This window comes from Urocampus carinirostris, chromosome 19, assembly GCF_059441175.1.
Source record: "Urocampus carinirostris isolate Australia breed hairy pipefish chromosome 19, RoL_Ucar_1.0, whole genome shotgun sequence".
Classification (NCBI taxonomy): domain Eukaryota; kingdom Metazoa; phylum Chordata; class Actinopteri; order Syngnathiformes; family Syngnathidae; genus Urocampus; species Urocampus carinirostris.
In genome coordinates, this window is record NC_142367.1 from 28,696,504 (window position 1) to 28,712,286 (window position 15,783).

General features: G+C 41.4%; 1 protein-coding gene and 1 long non-coding RNA gene across 2 annotated transcripts in view; one reads left to right on the plus strand and one right to left on the minus strand.

Moving 5' to 3' along the window:
* Positions 1-4,453: 4,453 nt before the first annotated feature.
* The window catches only part of LOC148347931 (uncharacterized), a 60,808-nt gene continuing 49,478 nt past the window's right edge, over positions 4,454-15,783 (minus strand). The window contains exons 2-4 of the long non-coding RNA XR_015848126.1: positions 7,636-7,777; positions 5,067-5,160; positions 4,454-4,991 (exon numbers count right to left, since the gene is read on the minus strand). This is a non-coding gene — a long non-coding RNA (uncharacterized LOC148347931). The remainder of the gene's footprint in view (positions 4,992-5,066; positions 5,161-7,635; positions 7,778-15,783) is intronic.
* The window catches only part of LOC148347932 (proline-rich protein 12-like), a 30,371-nt gene continuing 27,562 nt past the window's right edge, over positions 12,975-15,783 (plus strand). Inside the window, exons 1-2 of the mRNA XM_088324147.1 lie at positions 12,975-13,642; positions 15,057-15,214. Coding sequence (XP_088180273.1) covers positions 13,560-13,642; positions 15,057-15,214 — 241 coding nt within the window. The 5' untranslated portion in view covers positions 12,975-13,559. The remainder of the gene's footprint in view (positions 13,643-15,056; positions 15,215-15,783) is intronic.

The following is a 15,783-nucleotide window of genomic DNA, read 5'->3' on the forward strand; positions in this document are numbered from 1 at the left end:
GGCCCCGCCCCCTGGGCACGGCTGCAGTAGATCAGCTAATTTGCGTATGTGCTACTTAAGGGTGGGTTGTGGGTTTTGCGGGTGCTGGCTCATTGCATTTTCTGTCTGCATCTCCCGTTCTGTTTTGCTCTGTCCTGTTTTGTTTGAGTCGGAAGAAACCAGTGTTTGCACGTTTTTAGTTAAAGCCTGTTTGTTCTGTCCTGTCCCTGAGTTTTGGACGACTTTTATTTTACTAAATAAAATTTTGATCGTTAACGCAATTGAGTTCTCCCTTCCTGCCTCCTGCCTCCGTTCTGGTCCGGTCTCCTCGTGACAGGAGTAATCCAAAAGTCATTGAAAGTAATCCAGTTCAAGTAACCCTACCCAACCCTGAAAACCTCAGCATGAGGAAAATGAAGAAACCTTGAAAAGTGACTTCACATGGATGACCGGGCTGCAATGGATGTTGCAAGGGCATCAATAAACAGTACTCAGATATCATCGTCATGAAAAATAGGTCATTCATAAGCTATAGAATATACGTCTGTTTTCAGCCTAGATTTAAAATGTGATGATAATATGGTCAACTCTCAAATTTCATTCCAGGAAGGATGTTTTGAAGAGATCGGTGCTGAACCATTTCAAGGCAGTGGGGTTAACATTTTTGCTTTGTTTGATTTTTTTCTTAATCTAAGATGTTTCATCATATTAAGCCTATTCCATACTATATTAAAGAAAATTGTTTTTAAAATGGTACATATTTTGGGTGCTGGAGCTTCAGTTTTTGTGGGTGCTGCCCATAAAAACAGGCTGGTTACGCCCATGGACCCATGCTAATGAATAGTGCATGGTAACAATAGCACAATAAAAAAAGTGCAATTTCAGCTAGTAGAAACAAAAATCCCCAAATAAGTCCCAAGGTATATACTTTCACCGTTTTGAGCAATAAAACATAAGTAGTGCCTTATCAATGAAACAATTGCAAACTCATTAGAGTTTGGTGCAAATTAAAACAGAACAAATTTGTTAAAAAAGCCTAAACAATGTGTAATAGTGTTGCAGTTGTACATACCTTTCAACCTCAGTCAATGGCTCCCCTTATCAATTATTGCGATTTCCCTTCCCAAGAAATAAAAAACCTGACAGAAAAACAATGCGGCACCTTTTTACTCACAGCAGGACAGACCATGTACAATGAAAACGAAGCAAATTTGTTTAAACAACTTTATTTTATTTACAAAATCAACAACACAAACAATTCGTTCAGCCTCCTTATTCGTTCTTTCCCTACTTGCAGTAAATTTCATCTCATCTCATCTCATTAGCTGCACCGCTTATCCTCAGTCGGGTCGCGGGGGTGCTGGAGCCCATCCCAGCAATCATCGGGCAGTGGGCAGGGGACACCCTGAACTGGTTGCCAGCCAATCGCAGTGTAGTAAATTTAGTTTTGCTTATTATCCCGTATGGAGCAGATTGGAGATCGAGGCCAAATTAGGCAAGAACATTTTTATCATTATCTTTCTTTTTCGTTCAAAAATGATTTTATGGCGTACACAATTTGAAATAATCTATGGTTGTAAAACGACTTAAAAAAAAAACTACATCAACCCCAACTGCAACTCAAATTTGAATGTTCAAGTTGGGGTACGTCGTTTGAGGGATCCTCGTCAATTTAAAGGTTAAATGTTTTCTCTTTGACGGTAAATAAATCCCAATTGAGTTCAAAGAACCCTTGCTTTATTTTCCACGGTGCCTATCTGTTCCTATCTTACTTTTAGTAATGCTGTTCAGGGCAGGACACCTTAGGCCGGAGGAATGGGTCACCTAGAGATCGCTGGACAAGGCGTCATGCTCGTTTTTCGTGTGGTTGCCGTTGTTGTCTTTGACATAGAGTGCAAGGCTTCCTGATTCTTGTCAAACAATTTCTCGTAAACAAAAACAGGTGAAAATAAAAAAAAATGATTGTGCTACATGAACCAGGAAACAAAGGAAGAGAAAACTTTTTGTGTAGCATAAAACTAATGAAAATAAGAAAAGGCCTTCCTCAAGTACAGTCCAAACGTCCACCCGGATGACAAATGAGTTCGAGCGCATCCAAGAAATGCACGTACTTGCACGCACATCACCAACAAAACTGTAAGAGGCTGCAATGATGACACAAGCCAGAAGATGGCTGCAGAGAGTAAAAAAGTTCCACATTTCTTTGATAATAAACTATAGCACCAACTCATGATAAAAACTGTGCCCTGAAAGCTGACCAAAAGTAACATTTATTATTCCTATAAAGTTTGTGATGATTTTATTCTGTTTGTTTCTGTTTTTAATATTAGATACCTGCAATGGAGATTGCATAGGATGCCAGAGTGTTTATTTTGACTAAAATTCCTCACTGTTCTTTGACATTTTGACTATAATACGGTACCTGTTTAGATTACCTTTCAAAATAAAAGATGAATTGAAAATTGAAATGTATATAAATACACGTAGTCGTTTACAGTTAACAATTACTGTATGAAAAAAATGAATTAAAAAAATTTAAGAATAATTAACCGAATATATGCTCTTGTGTCATTTACCTATAATGCAAAATGCTATTGCTAGTATTTATAAACCGCTAATTGCAATTTCAAAATAAAATGTAGGATACACCGGATTGCGTATTATTTTATTAGCTTGGCAAAAATCTGCGTGTTTTTTTTCAGTTCTCTTTAAGAAAATCTAATTCAATAATTTATATCGTTAATGAAAGTATTAGCATCCCAGAAATGTCATCGATTATATTCGATGTTTAGAAATAATCCCCCGTTTATTCCCTGGAAAATCCAAATGTATATTGGATAAAATAGTTCAAAACAGAAAAGTGCCATTTATTATTTTACCGATGTTTAGCTGTGTTAGCTGTTAGCTCCCGTTAACAAAACGTCATGCTGGTATTGAAGTTTTTGGACCAAATTTCCTAACGCGACCTCTAAGCTTCAGTTCTTTCAGGTTTCGATGTCGGTGCTATAATGACAGTCGTGTCAAAAATACAAAAAAATTGTATTTTATTTACTCGTCGGGACTGTCGAGACAATAAAACAATCGATTATGCGCTGTTTACATCATTATCATTATTGGCCAATTATATAGCTGTTCTTGGATTTCCACACCCTGTATAATGGATCTGCTAGGTGGAACTTGGGCATTTTTTCTGTTTTTTTGCAATCTTTTTTGTACAGTCTTCGCCTGTTTTCCGTGGAAGTCCAAAATTCTCCTCTTGATGAGTATTAACTAAACGTATCAGTATAGAAACTTGTGTTGTATATAGAAAATAGTGATACATACTACTTATAAATTAAAAAGGGCCATTTGATGAATCATCCGGAAAGACTGTTAAGATCTCAATTTGAAATGTTTTTCGTGGGCAGAAAATTTCCTAAAGCTTATCTTGAACCGTGACAAACTGCATTGTGGTGCAACTAGGATGAATTTTTTTTAGCCATGCTGCAGAAATACAAGACAAAGACAATTACTGCCTATGCTCCCCCCCTTTTTTCCCTTTAGTTTTGCAGCTTTTTGGACACTCCAATAGAGCAATACACTATTTAAATAATCTATATCAACCCGTTCTATTGGGTATTTTTGTATTCTATATCTTTTATTTTATAATTTTATTTTTCAACACAAGGATACTGCTGGAAGTGTCAATTTCCCTACGGGCATGAATAAAGTATCTATATATCCATCTATCCATCTATCTATCCATCTATCCATCTATCTAGACATCTATCTATATATCCTAGACATCCATCTATCTATCTATCTATCTATCTAGACATCCATCTATCTAGACATCTATCTAGACATCCATCTATCTATCTATCTTATCTATCCTAGACATCCATCTATCTAGACATCTATCTATCCTAGACATCCATCTATCTAGACATCTATCTATCTATCTATCTATCCTAGACATCCATCTATCTATCTATCCTAGACATCTATCTATCTTATCTATCCTAGACATCCATCTATCTATCTATCTATCTTATCTATCCTAGACATCCATCTATCTATTTATCTTATCTATCCTAGACATCCATCTATCTATCTTATCTATCCCAGACATCCATCTTTCTATCTATCTTATCTATCCTATCCATCCATCCATCCATCTACATTTTAGAGTGCAGATAAATCTCTAATAGGAAGTTATCAAGGAACCATTTCACTTTGACTGACTTGATACGTTCTAATTTGAACCCGTAGAAGTTAATGTATCGATCATAAAAATAAATCACACTATCAGGATCTTAAAATAGCAATCGAGTCGCACTCGTTTCTGCATATTTTAACACCTCCAACATTTGTGATACTGGCAGACTAACGACAAAAGTTGAAATATTTCAAGTGTATTGTAAAATGAGGTCATTCATACATTGCATGAATTACATTTCCAAAACACTGCTAAGCAGTTAATTTTTGAGGCACACTGTCAAAAAGCTTAGTTGGAAAATAATGCCAATTGGTCAAAATAATAATAAATAAATGAATACTAATAATAATGATAATATAAAATCAATTCACTACTTGGAACTGTTTTACTGCAATTTTTTTCTTTAAAAAAACTATATCCTGAGGGTGTTATTTAAAAGAAAAGACGGTACCTTCATGCAGAAAGAAAACAGCTTTAAATCAGAATTATCCAATATGGGGTGTAAAAGCAAGATGGTGGGAAATTATTTTAGACTCATGTTATGTCAAATAAGTGTATATGACAGTTCAATTATTTTTGCCCCTTTTCAAAAAAATCAATCATGTTTCTTTTAAATAAATAAAGTGGAGGGTTTTTTTTACCACTAGGAGGTGCTTCATAAAACACAGAGTCCATTTAAGAAAAGGAAATGATTTTGAGGAGGAAATTCAAGAAGAAATAAAGGAGATAATCAGTTCGTTCTTTACCCAAATCGGACTATTTTACACTTGACTGATTTTCCCGCTCCAGTTTTTTGTGTTGTTCAGTCCACTTCCTGTTGGTCAAAAAAAAAAGGGTCAGGTTGACTAATCATTATAAGCAGGGAGGTCCTTGAATTCACTTGTATTACTTTCTTGTGTCATGATCCGTCCGACATAGTCTTTGCACAGACCAGGAAAGCATCGACGAGGTCCTTGCACGCCACCGCTCCCTTCTCTGTGATGCTAAGACACAAATCCAAATTTCAAACAGTATTTAGCACATTTTAGTTCACTTATGTACTACGGCAGGGCTGTCGAAGTCGAAAAACGGACTTCGAGCCAAGGGCCGGACTGATCCAATGTGGAAAATGACAGAAGCTGCCGATGCTAGCTGCTAATGTGCTAGTTGGAGCTTAATTGATGCTAGATCATGCTAAAGCTAATAGCTAATCGATAAAGCTAAATATATGCTCAGTTTAGGCTGATGAGGAGCATAATACATGCACTTTCTGTCATGATTACTGACAGGGTTGGGTAGGGTTACTTTAACTTGATTACCGGTACTTTCAGTTACTTTTGGATGACTCCAATACCAAATACGCTAATAAAAGACCAAAGAAACTAAATATGAATAAAATGACTCCATTTTGTGCAGGCTTGGGTAGTAACAGAATACACGGAACGGCAAAAATGATGTTGGATTTATTTTCATTTTGTTTCTGTCGCCTTTTATGTTAGTTTTGCCGGAGATCAAAGCCAGGAGAGAAAGCTTACCACGTGTTGTGAGTCATCATTTGATTCCTATTTAGTTTCTTTTGTCTTTTATGAGCATATTTGGTATCGGAGTCATCCAAAAGTCATTGAAAGTAATCAAGTTAAAGTAACCCTACCCAACCCTGATTACTGATTAGCATCAACTGTGCCTGCTCATTTGGTGCCAGCCGCTGCGGGCTACCTGATTGGTTCCCTGTCCTTTTTTTAGCCCAGTCCGGTCACTCTCCGGTTGTCAGTCCGTCAGCGAACCTCTGATGTTTCAAGGCCGGCATTTTGACCAAGACTCCCGCCTGTCCTGTTTTTTTACTCATCTGTTCCTGATCTCACCGTTTGTCCCCAGCTTACAACCCGTTTTTTATCCTGACCATGTTTTTGCTCTCCTGTCCCGGCTATCGACCTGTTTTTCCATCCTTGACACCGCCTATCCTGCTACGGAAGATCCACTTCCAGATACGGATCAAGACCCGATTGCATGAGCGGCTTGCTTCCTGCGTCCAGCGAGCACTGGATCGCTGGCACTGCCCTTACTTTCTATCAATAAACTTGTGGTTAACGCTATGCATTTGGGTCCTGATTCCGTTCTGGTCATGACACTTTCCAATAAAGTGAGCTGTCAACACTGAGGTCCAACTCAACTCTAAAAGAGCAGGGTGATGCTTAACACCCCAAAACAACATGTACAGCCTGGTGGCGCCCATCCCTCTGCCCGGTCTCGAACCGGGGTATACATAGCCGTTCCAGATCGAGTGAGCTGAATGGTTTTGGATATAAGGTAATAAAGTCAAGTAATTATTTCCCCCCTATGATTTTTTTATTTAAAAAAATAAAATTGTTAAGATAGGTAATGTATTTTTTATATTATTCAAATCAATGTTTTTTTTGTACTACTAGGAGACACTAAATATTACACACAGTCCCTCTGAGATCATATCATATCTGTCAGGACCAGATCGGAGATAGGACCCAGTTGCGTTGCGTTTCTCACAAGTTTTTCTTGGAAGGAAGAGAAAGGGCTGCTCCCATGATCCGGTGTTCGCTGGACGCGGGAAGCAAGTTGCTCTGGTACTCACATTGTGCTCCAAACGCGAAAGTGGATCTTCCGTGGCGAGCGATTACAGTGTCAGAGATGGAAAAAGAGGGTCGATAGCCAGGACAGGAGAGCAAAAACGTGGTCGGGGTCAGAAACGAGTCATAAGCCAGAAAAGGAGAGAAGACGTATTCTGGGAAGAAAAGAGGTCAAAAACCGGGACGGAAGAGCAGACGTGGTCAGGATCAAAAACGGGTCGAAGCCGAGGGACAGACGGGAGCAAAAAACGGGACAGGTGGGGGTCAGGGTAGAGAAAAGGCTTGCTTAGTCTTCACTGAGGTTCGCAGACGGACTGACAAAAGGGGAAAGACAGGGTTCAAATACTGACCGGGAGCCAATCAGAACAAAAGAGCGGCACAGCTGAGTCGCATCAGTAATCATGGCAATATCAGGGACTGTAAAAAACCGAAGGCCACATCCGGCCCCCGGGCCTCGACTTTATCATAAGTGGACGTGGGATCATCTTCTGAAACGGACCCAAATCTGCAGCGGGGATTATTGCAAGGACTGGACTGGAACGCGCATCGCACGTGAGCAAAGTGTACAGCAGTAATCAGCCCGGCACGTGCAACAAATGTCCCTTCTGCTCCTGCACTGTAACATGAACCCGGGTGGCTATTTTAAACCATTTAAAAGCTCCCAAGACATATTTGTTGCGTAACAGTCCGGCATAAGTGAGAGCTGGTGGACTTATCTGTTGACTGTCGATGAATCTCTATTAAACATATGATTTGTTTTTTATGCGTGAATAAAAGGAAATGAAAGAGAAGGGGAGTATAAACAAAGTCACATCTCACAACAGGCACGGCAGAAATCGCGCGTTTGCGTGAAAATCTGGGGTAGCTCTGGAAACTCACCACTTGCCAGCATCCGCTTTGATAAGCTGGCAAGATGCCGGCGCGGCTTCGTCAGCGTTTGGCATTTAGACCGAAGAGATGCGGCGCATTCGGAGAGAGGGCTCCAGTGCACGTCTGCTCCACAAAGACACCAAGAACTGCCCTGGGTGGGGAGAGGGAGGGCACTCACTTTTGCAAGCGTGACAGTATCGTGTACTGTCAGCTTAGTCGTAGTGGGGGAGTTCACCGGGTATTCAATGTCTTGTTAGGGAAACAACTATATTACTAATGTATCGTTTACTAAATTGTTCGAATAAGTTATCTGACTCCATTAACCAAACTTCATTCTCCTAACAATGCATGCTCTTTTCTTATTGGGGGGGCAGTAGCTTAGGAGGTTGAGCGCTCGTCTTGGGATCAAGAGATCGCAGTTGGAATTCCCGGCTCCTTCGTGTAACATGTCGAAGTGTCCTTGGGTAAGACACTGAACCCCTAATGCCCCCAATAAGCAGGTTAGCGCCTTAAATGGCTGAACGGCCGCTATGGGGAAATGTGAAGCACACTGTAAAGCGCTTTGGGAAGTCTTGACTTGAAAAAAAGCGCTATATATAAAATAAAAATGAATGCAGATCATTTAATTCCTTTTTATAATGGGAAAATGAACAAAGATAGCCGGCATTTTCACACGGGGTCAGATTTATTGTCTTAAAGTATTTAAGTGAATTCCATCGAATTTAGCCAAATTATTGTCGAATTAGTCTAATTAGTCTTCGTCGAGCCTCCCTCTCATTCTCCGATCTGATCTCCCATCTTTTGTCTTCTGTCCACGTCTTTTTAAAAGCCGACGCGTCGGCCACTTCTTGAAAAAAATAAAACACAAGGAAAACCTGTACGACGGTGTCATTGTAATGTTCTCTGGGAAAGAAAGCAGGGTGGATTTTGTGCACGGATAAAAAGGAATTCCGGTGAGTAAAACGTGGCTATATTCCTAAATCATTTAGCAATATCATGAACTGTAGCTTCAGTAAACGTTTTGTATCCATGAAACTGTTATGGAGGGTTGGATTGATTCAGACGTAACAATACTGAAGGCCTAGGTGTGAAATGCACGGCCCGCCTCTGGGTTTTCGTGATATCAAAACAACCGGAGCAGGATTGTAATCTTTTTCCCTGGCATTTGAACAAGGGGTGTGTAGACTTTTAATACCTGCTGTTGTCATACACTTATTCACCTCTTTATTATTCATCCTCATGCATGTGTACAGCCACCCCACTTAATGGAGGGATTCTTATATACTTCAATTCCCCTTTCTTTTGTTTCGGAGGTCTCCCGTGGCAAGCGATGACAGTGTCAGGGATGGAAAAAGAGGGTCGGTAGCCAGGACAGGAGAGCAAAAACGTGGTCGGGGTTGGAAATGAGTCATAAGCCAGAAAAGGAGAGAAGACGTACTCGGGGACAAAAACAGGTCGGAAACTGGGACGGGAGAGCAGACGTGGTCAGGATCAAAAACGGGTCGAAGCCGGGGACAGACGGGAGCAAAAAACGGGACAGGTGGGGCTCAGGGTCGAAAAAAGGCTTGCCTAGTGTTCACTGAGGTTCGCAAACGGACTGACAAAAGGGGAAAGACAGGACTGGGTTCAAATACTGATCGTGAGCCAATCAGAACAAAAGATATCAAAACAACCGGAGCAGGATGGTAATCTTTTTCCCTGGCATTTGAACAAGGGGGTGTGTAGACTTTTAATACCTACTGTTGTCATACACTTATTCACTTCTTTATTATTCATCCTCATGCATGTGTACAGCCACCCCACTTAATGGAGGGATTCTTATATACTTCAATTCCCCTTTCTTTTGTTTCGGAGGTCTCCTCCATGAATATGCAGATGACGGACCTTTTCAGGCAAATCTTGTGAATTACAAAAAAAAAAAAAACCCTAACGCATCCAAAATACCGTCAGCAGGGGGGCTTTTCCCCCTCCGAGATGGGAACGGAGATCCTGACGTTGGTTTAAAGTGGTTTTGTTGGATTAAGATGTTCCGCCATTTGTTTACTCAACAAACTTGTTTTTGCATTGAATGGTGCATTGGCTTTTCATACTGTTGACTTTTTTGAATCCTTATCAATGACATCCATTTAGTTTTTCATTTGTGGACCATAAAAACTGTTCCTTTTGGGGGCGGCAGTGGCTCGGGAGGTAGAACGCTCGTCTTGGGATCAAGAGATCAGAGTTCGAATCCCGGCTCCTTTGTGTTACATGTCGAAGTGTCCTTGGGTAAGACACTGAACCCTTAATACCCCCAATAGCGCCTTACATGGCTGCACGACCGCTATTGGGAAATGTGAAGCTCACAGTAAAGCGCTTTGAGAAGTCTTGACTTAAAAGCGCTATATTGTCATGTCCTGCATGGTCGTCATGGCACCCAGCTGGTCCCGCCCCTTGACACCGGCTAAGAGACATTGACTTGATTGCGTGTGGGATACTTAAGCGCTCCTTTTGGGACTGCCCGTTGGCAGACTTTGCTTAACTTGAGGAAAAACCTGTTCATGCCCGTTTGTTCTGCCTAGTTTGTGATTTTGATTGCCTTTAAGCCTGTTTTGTTTTGTCTTTGGTCCCTGCATGTTGGACAACTTTTATTTTCTAAATTAAAGTCCGTTTCTTTTTAGAGAACCGGCTTTTTCGGCTCAACTCATTCAAGAGAGCCGGCTCTCCAACGGCTCACTTGCTTTGATGCATTATGATGATGTTGTATACAGAAGTTAAGAAAAAAAGGAAGTATAAAAAGAGAAAATGAAAAAAGACAGGTTTGTGGTGATCCCTTTCAATCGGTATATGACCAACAATAATTGAATGCAGAAAATGAATTCATAATTTGAATAAGAAATAATGTATTATTCTACTTAATTCTATATGCATGTATTTTTTCCTTCCACAGTGAACTCCCAAGCGACTTCATTTTTCAACTTCTTTTTTTATAATAAACCTCTTTCATGTCGAGCAACTCAGTATCTCACAACAATATATATGATATAAGGAAACACGTGTACAATATAACATGTTAAACTACATCAATAAACACGTTTGAAAAAAAATATGTTGTAAGATTATTTTGTAAGGGAAAATACGACATGTATCAAATATAATATGGAAAAACCGTGTCATTTGTTGTCACGGTTAATTGATCTACATACCATTTATTACTGAAAAATGTGATATATTACCCCCTAAAATTAAATAGAAATAACCTTATTATTTCAGTTGCCTTGATAAACAATAAAGAGGTAGCCTTTACAAGGATTTGTGTTATAAAGAAATACTGTTGCGTTGTTTCTTTATGTACCGGGCTTTCAAATACTATTTTTTTGGTGAGTTTTTTACCAAATGAACCCGAGCAGGAGAAATTAATTGTCTTTATTGACATTGATAACGAGTCTACATGTCAGAGATGGGGTGGGTGAAAATTCTCACAGAAAGCCTAGGTAAGGTGAAATGGTGATATGTTTTTTGTACAGATGTCAACATTATTATTGATTTTATGACAGAGGCTGCAGGCCAGTAAAAATTTGACCATGTCTGGTGCAGATACTTTTTCCTCCTGAGCAGTGTTCCCTCTAAGCTGCGCGCGTGCGCAATTGCGCACTGCTCGCACATTCTCTGCGCACGAGAAAATCTAGCCGGCGCACAAAAATCAGGGCTCAAAATTACTAATTAAGAAGCGACTTTAAGTCAAAGTTACAGTGCATGAAGGTCAAAACACACGGGTTTCCCTGACGTTGTGTCCTAAATGCGGTATTTTGAAGTCGAGTCAGAGTAGAACAAAGTTGAGTAAAGTTAGTAGAGTTGGTCGAGAACCGGCTTCTTCGGCTCGGCTCACTAAAAGGAACCGGCTCTTTCGGGTCTTAAACGGCTCTTCGGGTTGTTTTTGCTTCTTTTATCCCAACATGACCAAATATGATGTAAAACTGTGCACAAAATGACTTAAAAGAAGGGGGGAATAGAACAAAAAAGAAAAAACGACCAAAATGAAAAAGTAGTGAAAAGCTGAGAAAAAAAGAAACAAAAGGAAGAGGAAAAAAAAAAGGAGGAAAAATATGGGAAAAAAGCCAGAAAAAAAGAAAAGAAAGAAATGTAGGAAAAAAGTGAATAGAGAACAAAAAGAAAAAAGTAACAGCTTGGAAAAAATAAACACAATGAGATTTTTTTAAAGGAGTAGAAAAAAACACGGAAAAAAGAAGAAAAAGTTTGTGTTCCATTCAAATAATTTCCAATGATATCGAGTCAATCTTGTTGCCAACATTGTACTTCCACTCATAAAATGTGATGAAATACAGTTCTGTATCGTGCAACCGACTCAATAAGCCCCCAAAAATGTTAATATTATGCGACAAAATATATCAGGAATAAAAAGAAATGGATATCTTGTGAAAGAATTTTAAGAACAAACGACACTTGTAGGCCGCACAAGCTTTGCAATCAGTCAATTCATTCAAAAGAGAAAAATCATTTTGCATTGCCGGAAACCTAGCAAAATGTAACTTGATGTCAAGTTTTGGACATGTTGGATAATGAATTATCTTGCCACACTTGGGATTATGGATGCTCACTGTTGTTTCAAACGTTGCTCACCGACTTTGTGTGAACGCTCAGACCCGTAAGAAAAATGACAGGGAACATTGCTCCTGAGTATTTCTGTATAGTTCTGCAGGTGTTCCTATTGTTTTGACGCGTGGTTGCGCTCTTTATCGCCATCTATTGGCTGACATGTAAACTACATGTAGAGTCAAACTAATGAACTGTAGTCTAAGGGATATCCCTTCGCCATTTATTCACATTTTTGACCACTCTATGCATGGTGGCTTCTATTTTTTCTTAAGAAGTCCTGATAAAATTGGATGTGCAACAGTTGCGTCACGTGCCCACTTGCGTTATTGTCCTATATACTGTCCCTTGAGCAACATTAGCGTCACAAAAAGGGCTAAAATGTGGAAAAGCATGCCAAGCGGGTTTGCGGATTTGCGGGCGAGCAGAGGGGACCCACGATGATCCACGAAGAAAGGGGGAGGACGATGCTATCAACCGCCTTCAAAAATGGCGTCTCAGGAGGAAAATGAGTGAAGATGTATATAAAAACGCGGCCTGCTTTTACCCACTTTGTCCCCTCCACTACATTTCACGATGAAACGCACGATTGATGCGTTCGATCGTTTTCATTTTCAAATAAAAATAATTTGCAAAAAGCGGGGAGTCTGCGTGTAGCGTGGATGAAATAAAGGCAGTTTTATTCGTATGCGTCGTTCCCGTCAGCTAGCATCTGCGGCTAGTAGCTAGCATCCGGTGGAGGAGGAGGAGGAGGGGTGTTTTGGAAATGGCGACCGATGTTTGCGAATAGGACAAACATTTGGAGGGAGAACGTCTCCGATCGTGGCGTGTGAGGAGTTAGGCGAGCGAGTCTCCTTCTCCTCCGTCTTCTGCCATCTTTTTACATGGCGCTAACGACGTAGCCCGAACAAGTAGCCCAGAGGAAGGGGAGGAGGCGCTATACAGAGAGGAGAGAGAGAGAGAGGGAGAGGAGAAAAAAAAGGGGGACGCGTTGGAAATCAAATGTTCATCAGCGTTTCGCCCATTGGCGGACAAATCCGCGACATCTTCATCATGAGCGGGACCGTTTTTGGATTAACTCGCTGGAAATGATAAACGTGGAAGGGGGAAAAATGAGGAAGACGGTGTTTTTTCGAGGCGGCCCGTAAAACCCCCCTCTTTTTTTTCGCATCCAGCTTTCTCCTCCCCACCATTTCTCTTTCAATATGCTGTTTTCCACTCCGGAGGACTTGCTTATGAAACCGGGGAAAATCGCCTGAGCACGGGAAAGACTGGCTTTCCTTCCCCCCCCCCCTTCTTCCCCGCCTTTGCGCTTTGGCGCACGCTCGTCCCCCCGCACATAGATGGATAGAAATTACCCGGGAACGGGGTTCGGCGATTTGGGCGCTGGAGCAGGATGGAGTTACGAGAGATCGGCCAAAGCAAGGTAATCGACGCAAGGCAGACAATGTGCGTGCGTGCGTGCGCGCATCGATGCCTCACGCGGCCACGGCACCGTGTCCACCCGGGTAAACACATCGGCGCCATTGGCTTCGCGCTCCGCACACCGTGCATTGTCATCCCAAACGCTTGCATAGTAATAACATTATCGACGGCGATGGAGCGGCGTGTGCGTGTATGGGAGTGTGTGTGTGTGTCGTGGGGGTGGGCGGGGTGGAGAAAGGAAAAGGGGGTGAGGGGTGTTTGAATTCAATGCGATTGACAGGCAAGACATTTTGGAAGTACACCTGGATGATGTTGCGAGATGGTGGATGGGACCTGATGGGGTTTTTCACTCTGCAGGCCCGGACACGCTTTGATAAATAAATAAATGGGTTCCAATGCTGCAAAAAGCTTCACATCAGCCCCCTCCTGACAGACATCAACACAATTTGAGCTGCATTTGTCGAGACATCTGTGTTGGTGCATCGTCAATAGGGGGAAAAAAATGAGAAAAAAATGTGGGGTTGGCTCGGGGGCGCAAAAACCCAACACCAAAAAGTCCCCGTTTCTGCAGAATTTCGACCCAGACATGATTTGCGGTGGACTCATAGTACCCTCATTTGCATAATGAAATCGTAACATTCCAACCACATCCGATCATTCGACTCAAATAGCAAGGTCAATGTGGGTTTGCTGCTAATGGTGAAAATTTGGTTAACAACGTAGATATAACGTGGAAATACTGTAATAGCTCAAGGGACGACTGTTACATTTTGACGATAGCATTGGAGCTAGCTTTGCACGGGAGTCAATTGCGGCCTGCTAGCATCACGGAGCTAGCCGCTCCTTGCACATTTTCCCATTCGGCTATTCCAACTCAACGCTATTGTGTCCGCTCAGACGCGATGTAATGTCCAAGTTTGACTTCTTATTCCGTTTTCCACTTTATTATCTCATCCGATCGTTAGCCACAGTAGCGCATTCAATGAAATGCGTTTGTCTCTTCCACCGGTAATGTGGTTTACGCAGTTTATTTTAGCAAGAGTACGTCAACCTTGCACGAAAGGGGCATTGCTTTTATAACCGCTGTGCAAACAGCCTTGCAGTAAGCATTTCATGTTCACCTTAAGGATTGCATAGGAGTCACGTGAGCATTCTTCTTGCAACACGGCGCCATGATCACTATTATGCATTCAGAGGAGAATAATGTTCCTCCCGAGTGTCATTGCCATTGAGTGATTGTCAGTGTAGCGATGGAATTATTGTGAGGATTGGAGATTTTTCAAAACACACTCCAGTGACTTGAGATCCTGGAAGCCGGCTGTCACCTTTTTTGGGGGGTACTCGTTCATGTTTATGCAAATGTCCTTTGAATTTAATGACACTTGATCGTCCTCTCCTCCTCCTCCTCCTCCTAGTCTTGTATATGGGAGTTCCAGATCATCCCACCCTGAGTCTGAGCTCCTCCACCGGCAAGCCTACGCCACCCCACACCCTCTGCAGGGCTATGCCACCAATCACCACCCAGGGAGCTCCGGCCAAGGCGGAGCTTGGGGAGCAGCTGGACGGAGTTTGGGTGAGATAAATGTCCTACCTACCGTGTCCCCAACATTAGGGGCTGCGGGAATGAATTATGGGGCTCGCCAGTCCTCGTCTAGACAAGTGTCGGACAATGCGCGCAACCTTCGTACCGAACCTCCGACGGAAGCGGGACAATTTACAATCGAGTTCCAGTTTTATTGCAGGATTACCTTATTTGTTTACGATGCCCTTTTTTAACTTAAAAAAACGACTCAAAGTTTGCATGGGTTTTATGGTAGTATATTATTACATTTGTGCAATGATTGAATAGTCAAGTCACATTTATTTATGACGCCCTTAATCACAAAAATGTCTCAAAGGACTGCACAGGATTACAATTACAAAATTACACAATGACCTGATCTTAAACCAGCATGCGGGCAAGGAACAACTCAAAAACCTCAGTGTGAGGAGAAAAGAGAAACCTTGAGAAAGGACCTCACATGTGGTAATCGCCCTTCCAGGATTGACCAGGGTGAATTACAATTAGCATTACTGTACACAGAATAGTAAACATTAGGTAAGATGGTGAAAATGTCAAAAATGATCACAAAACATTGGATG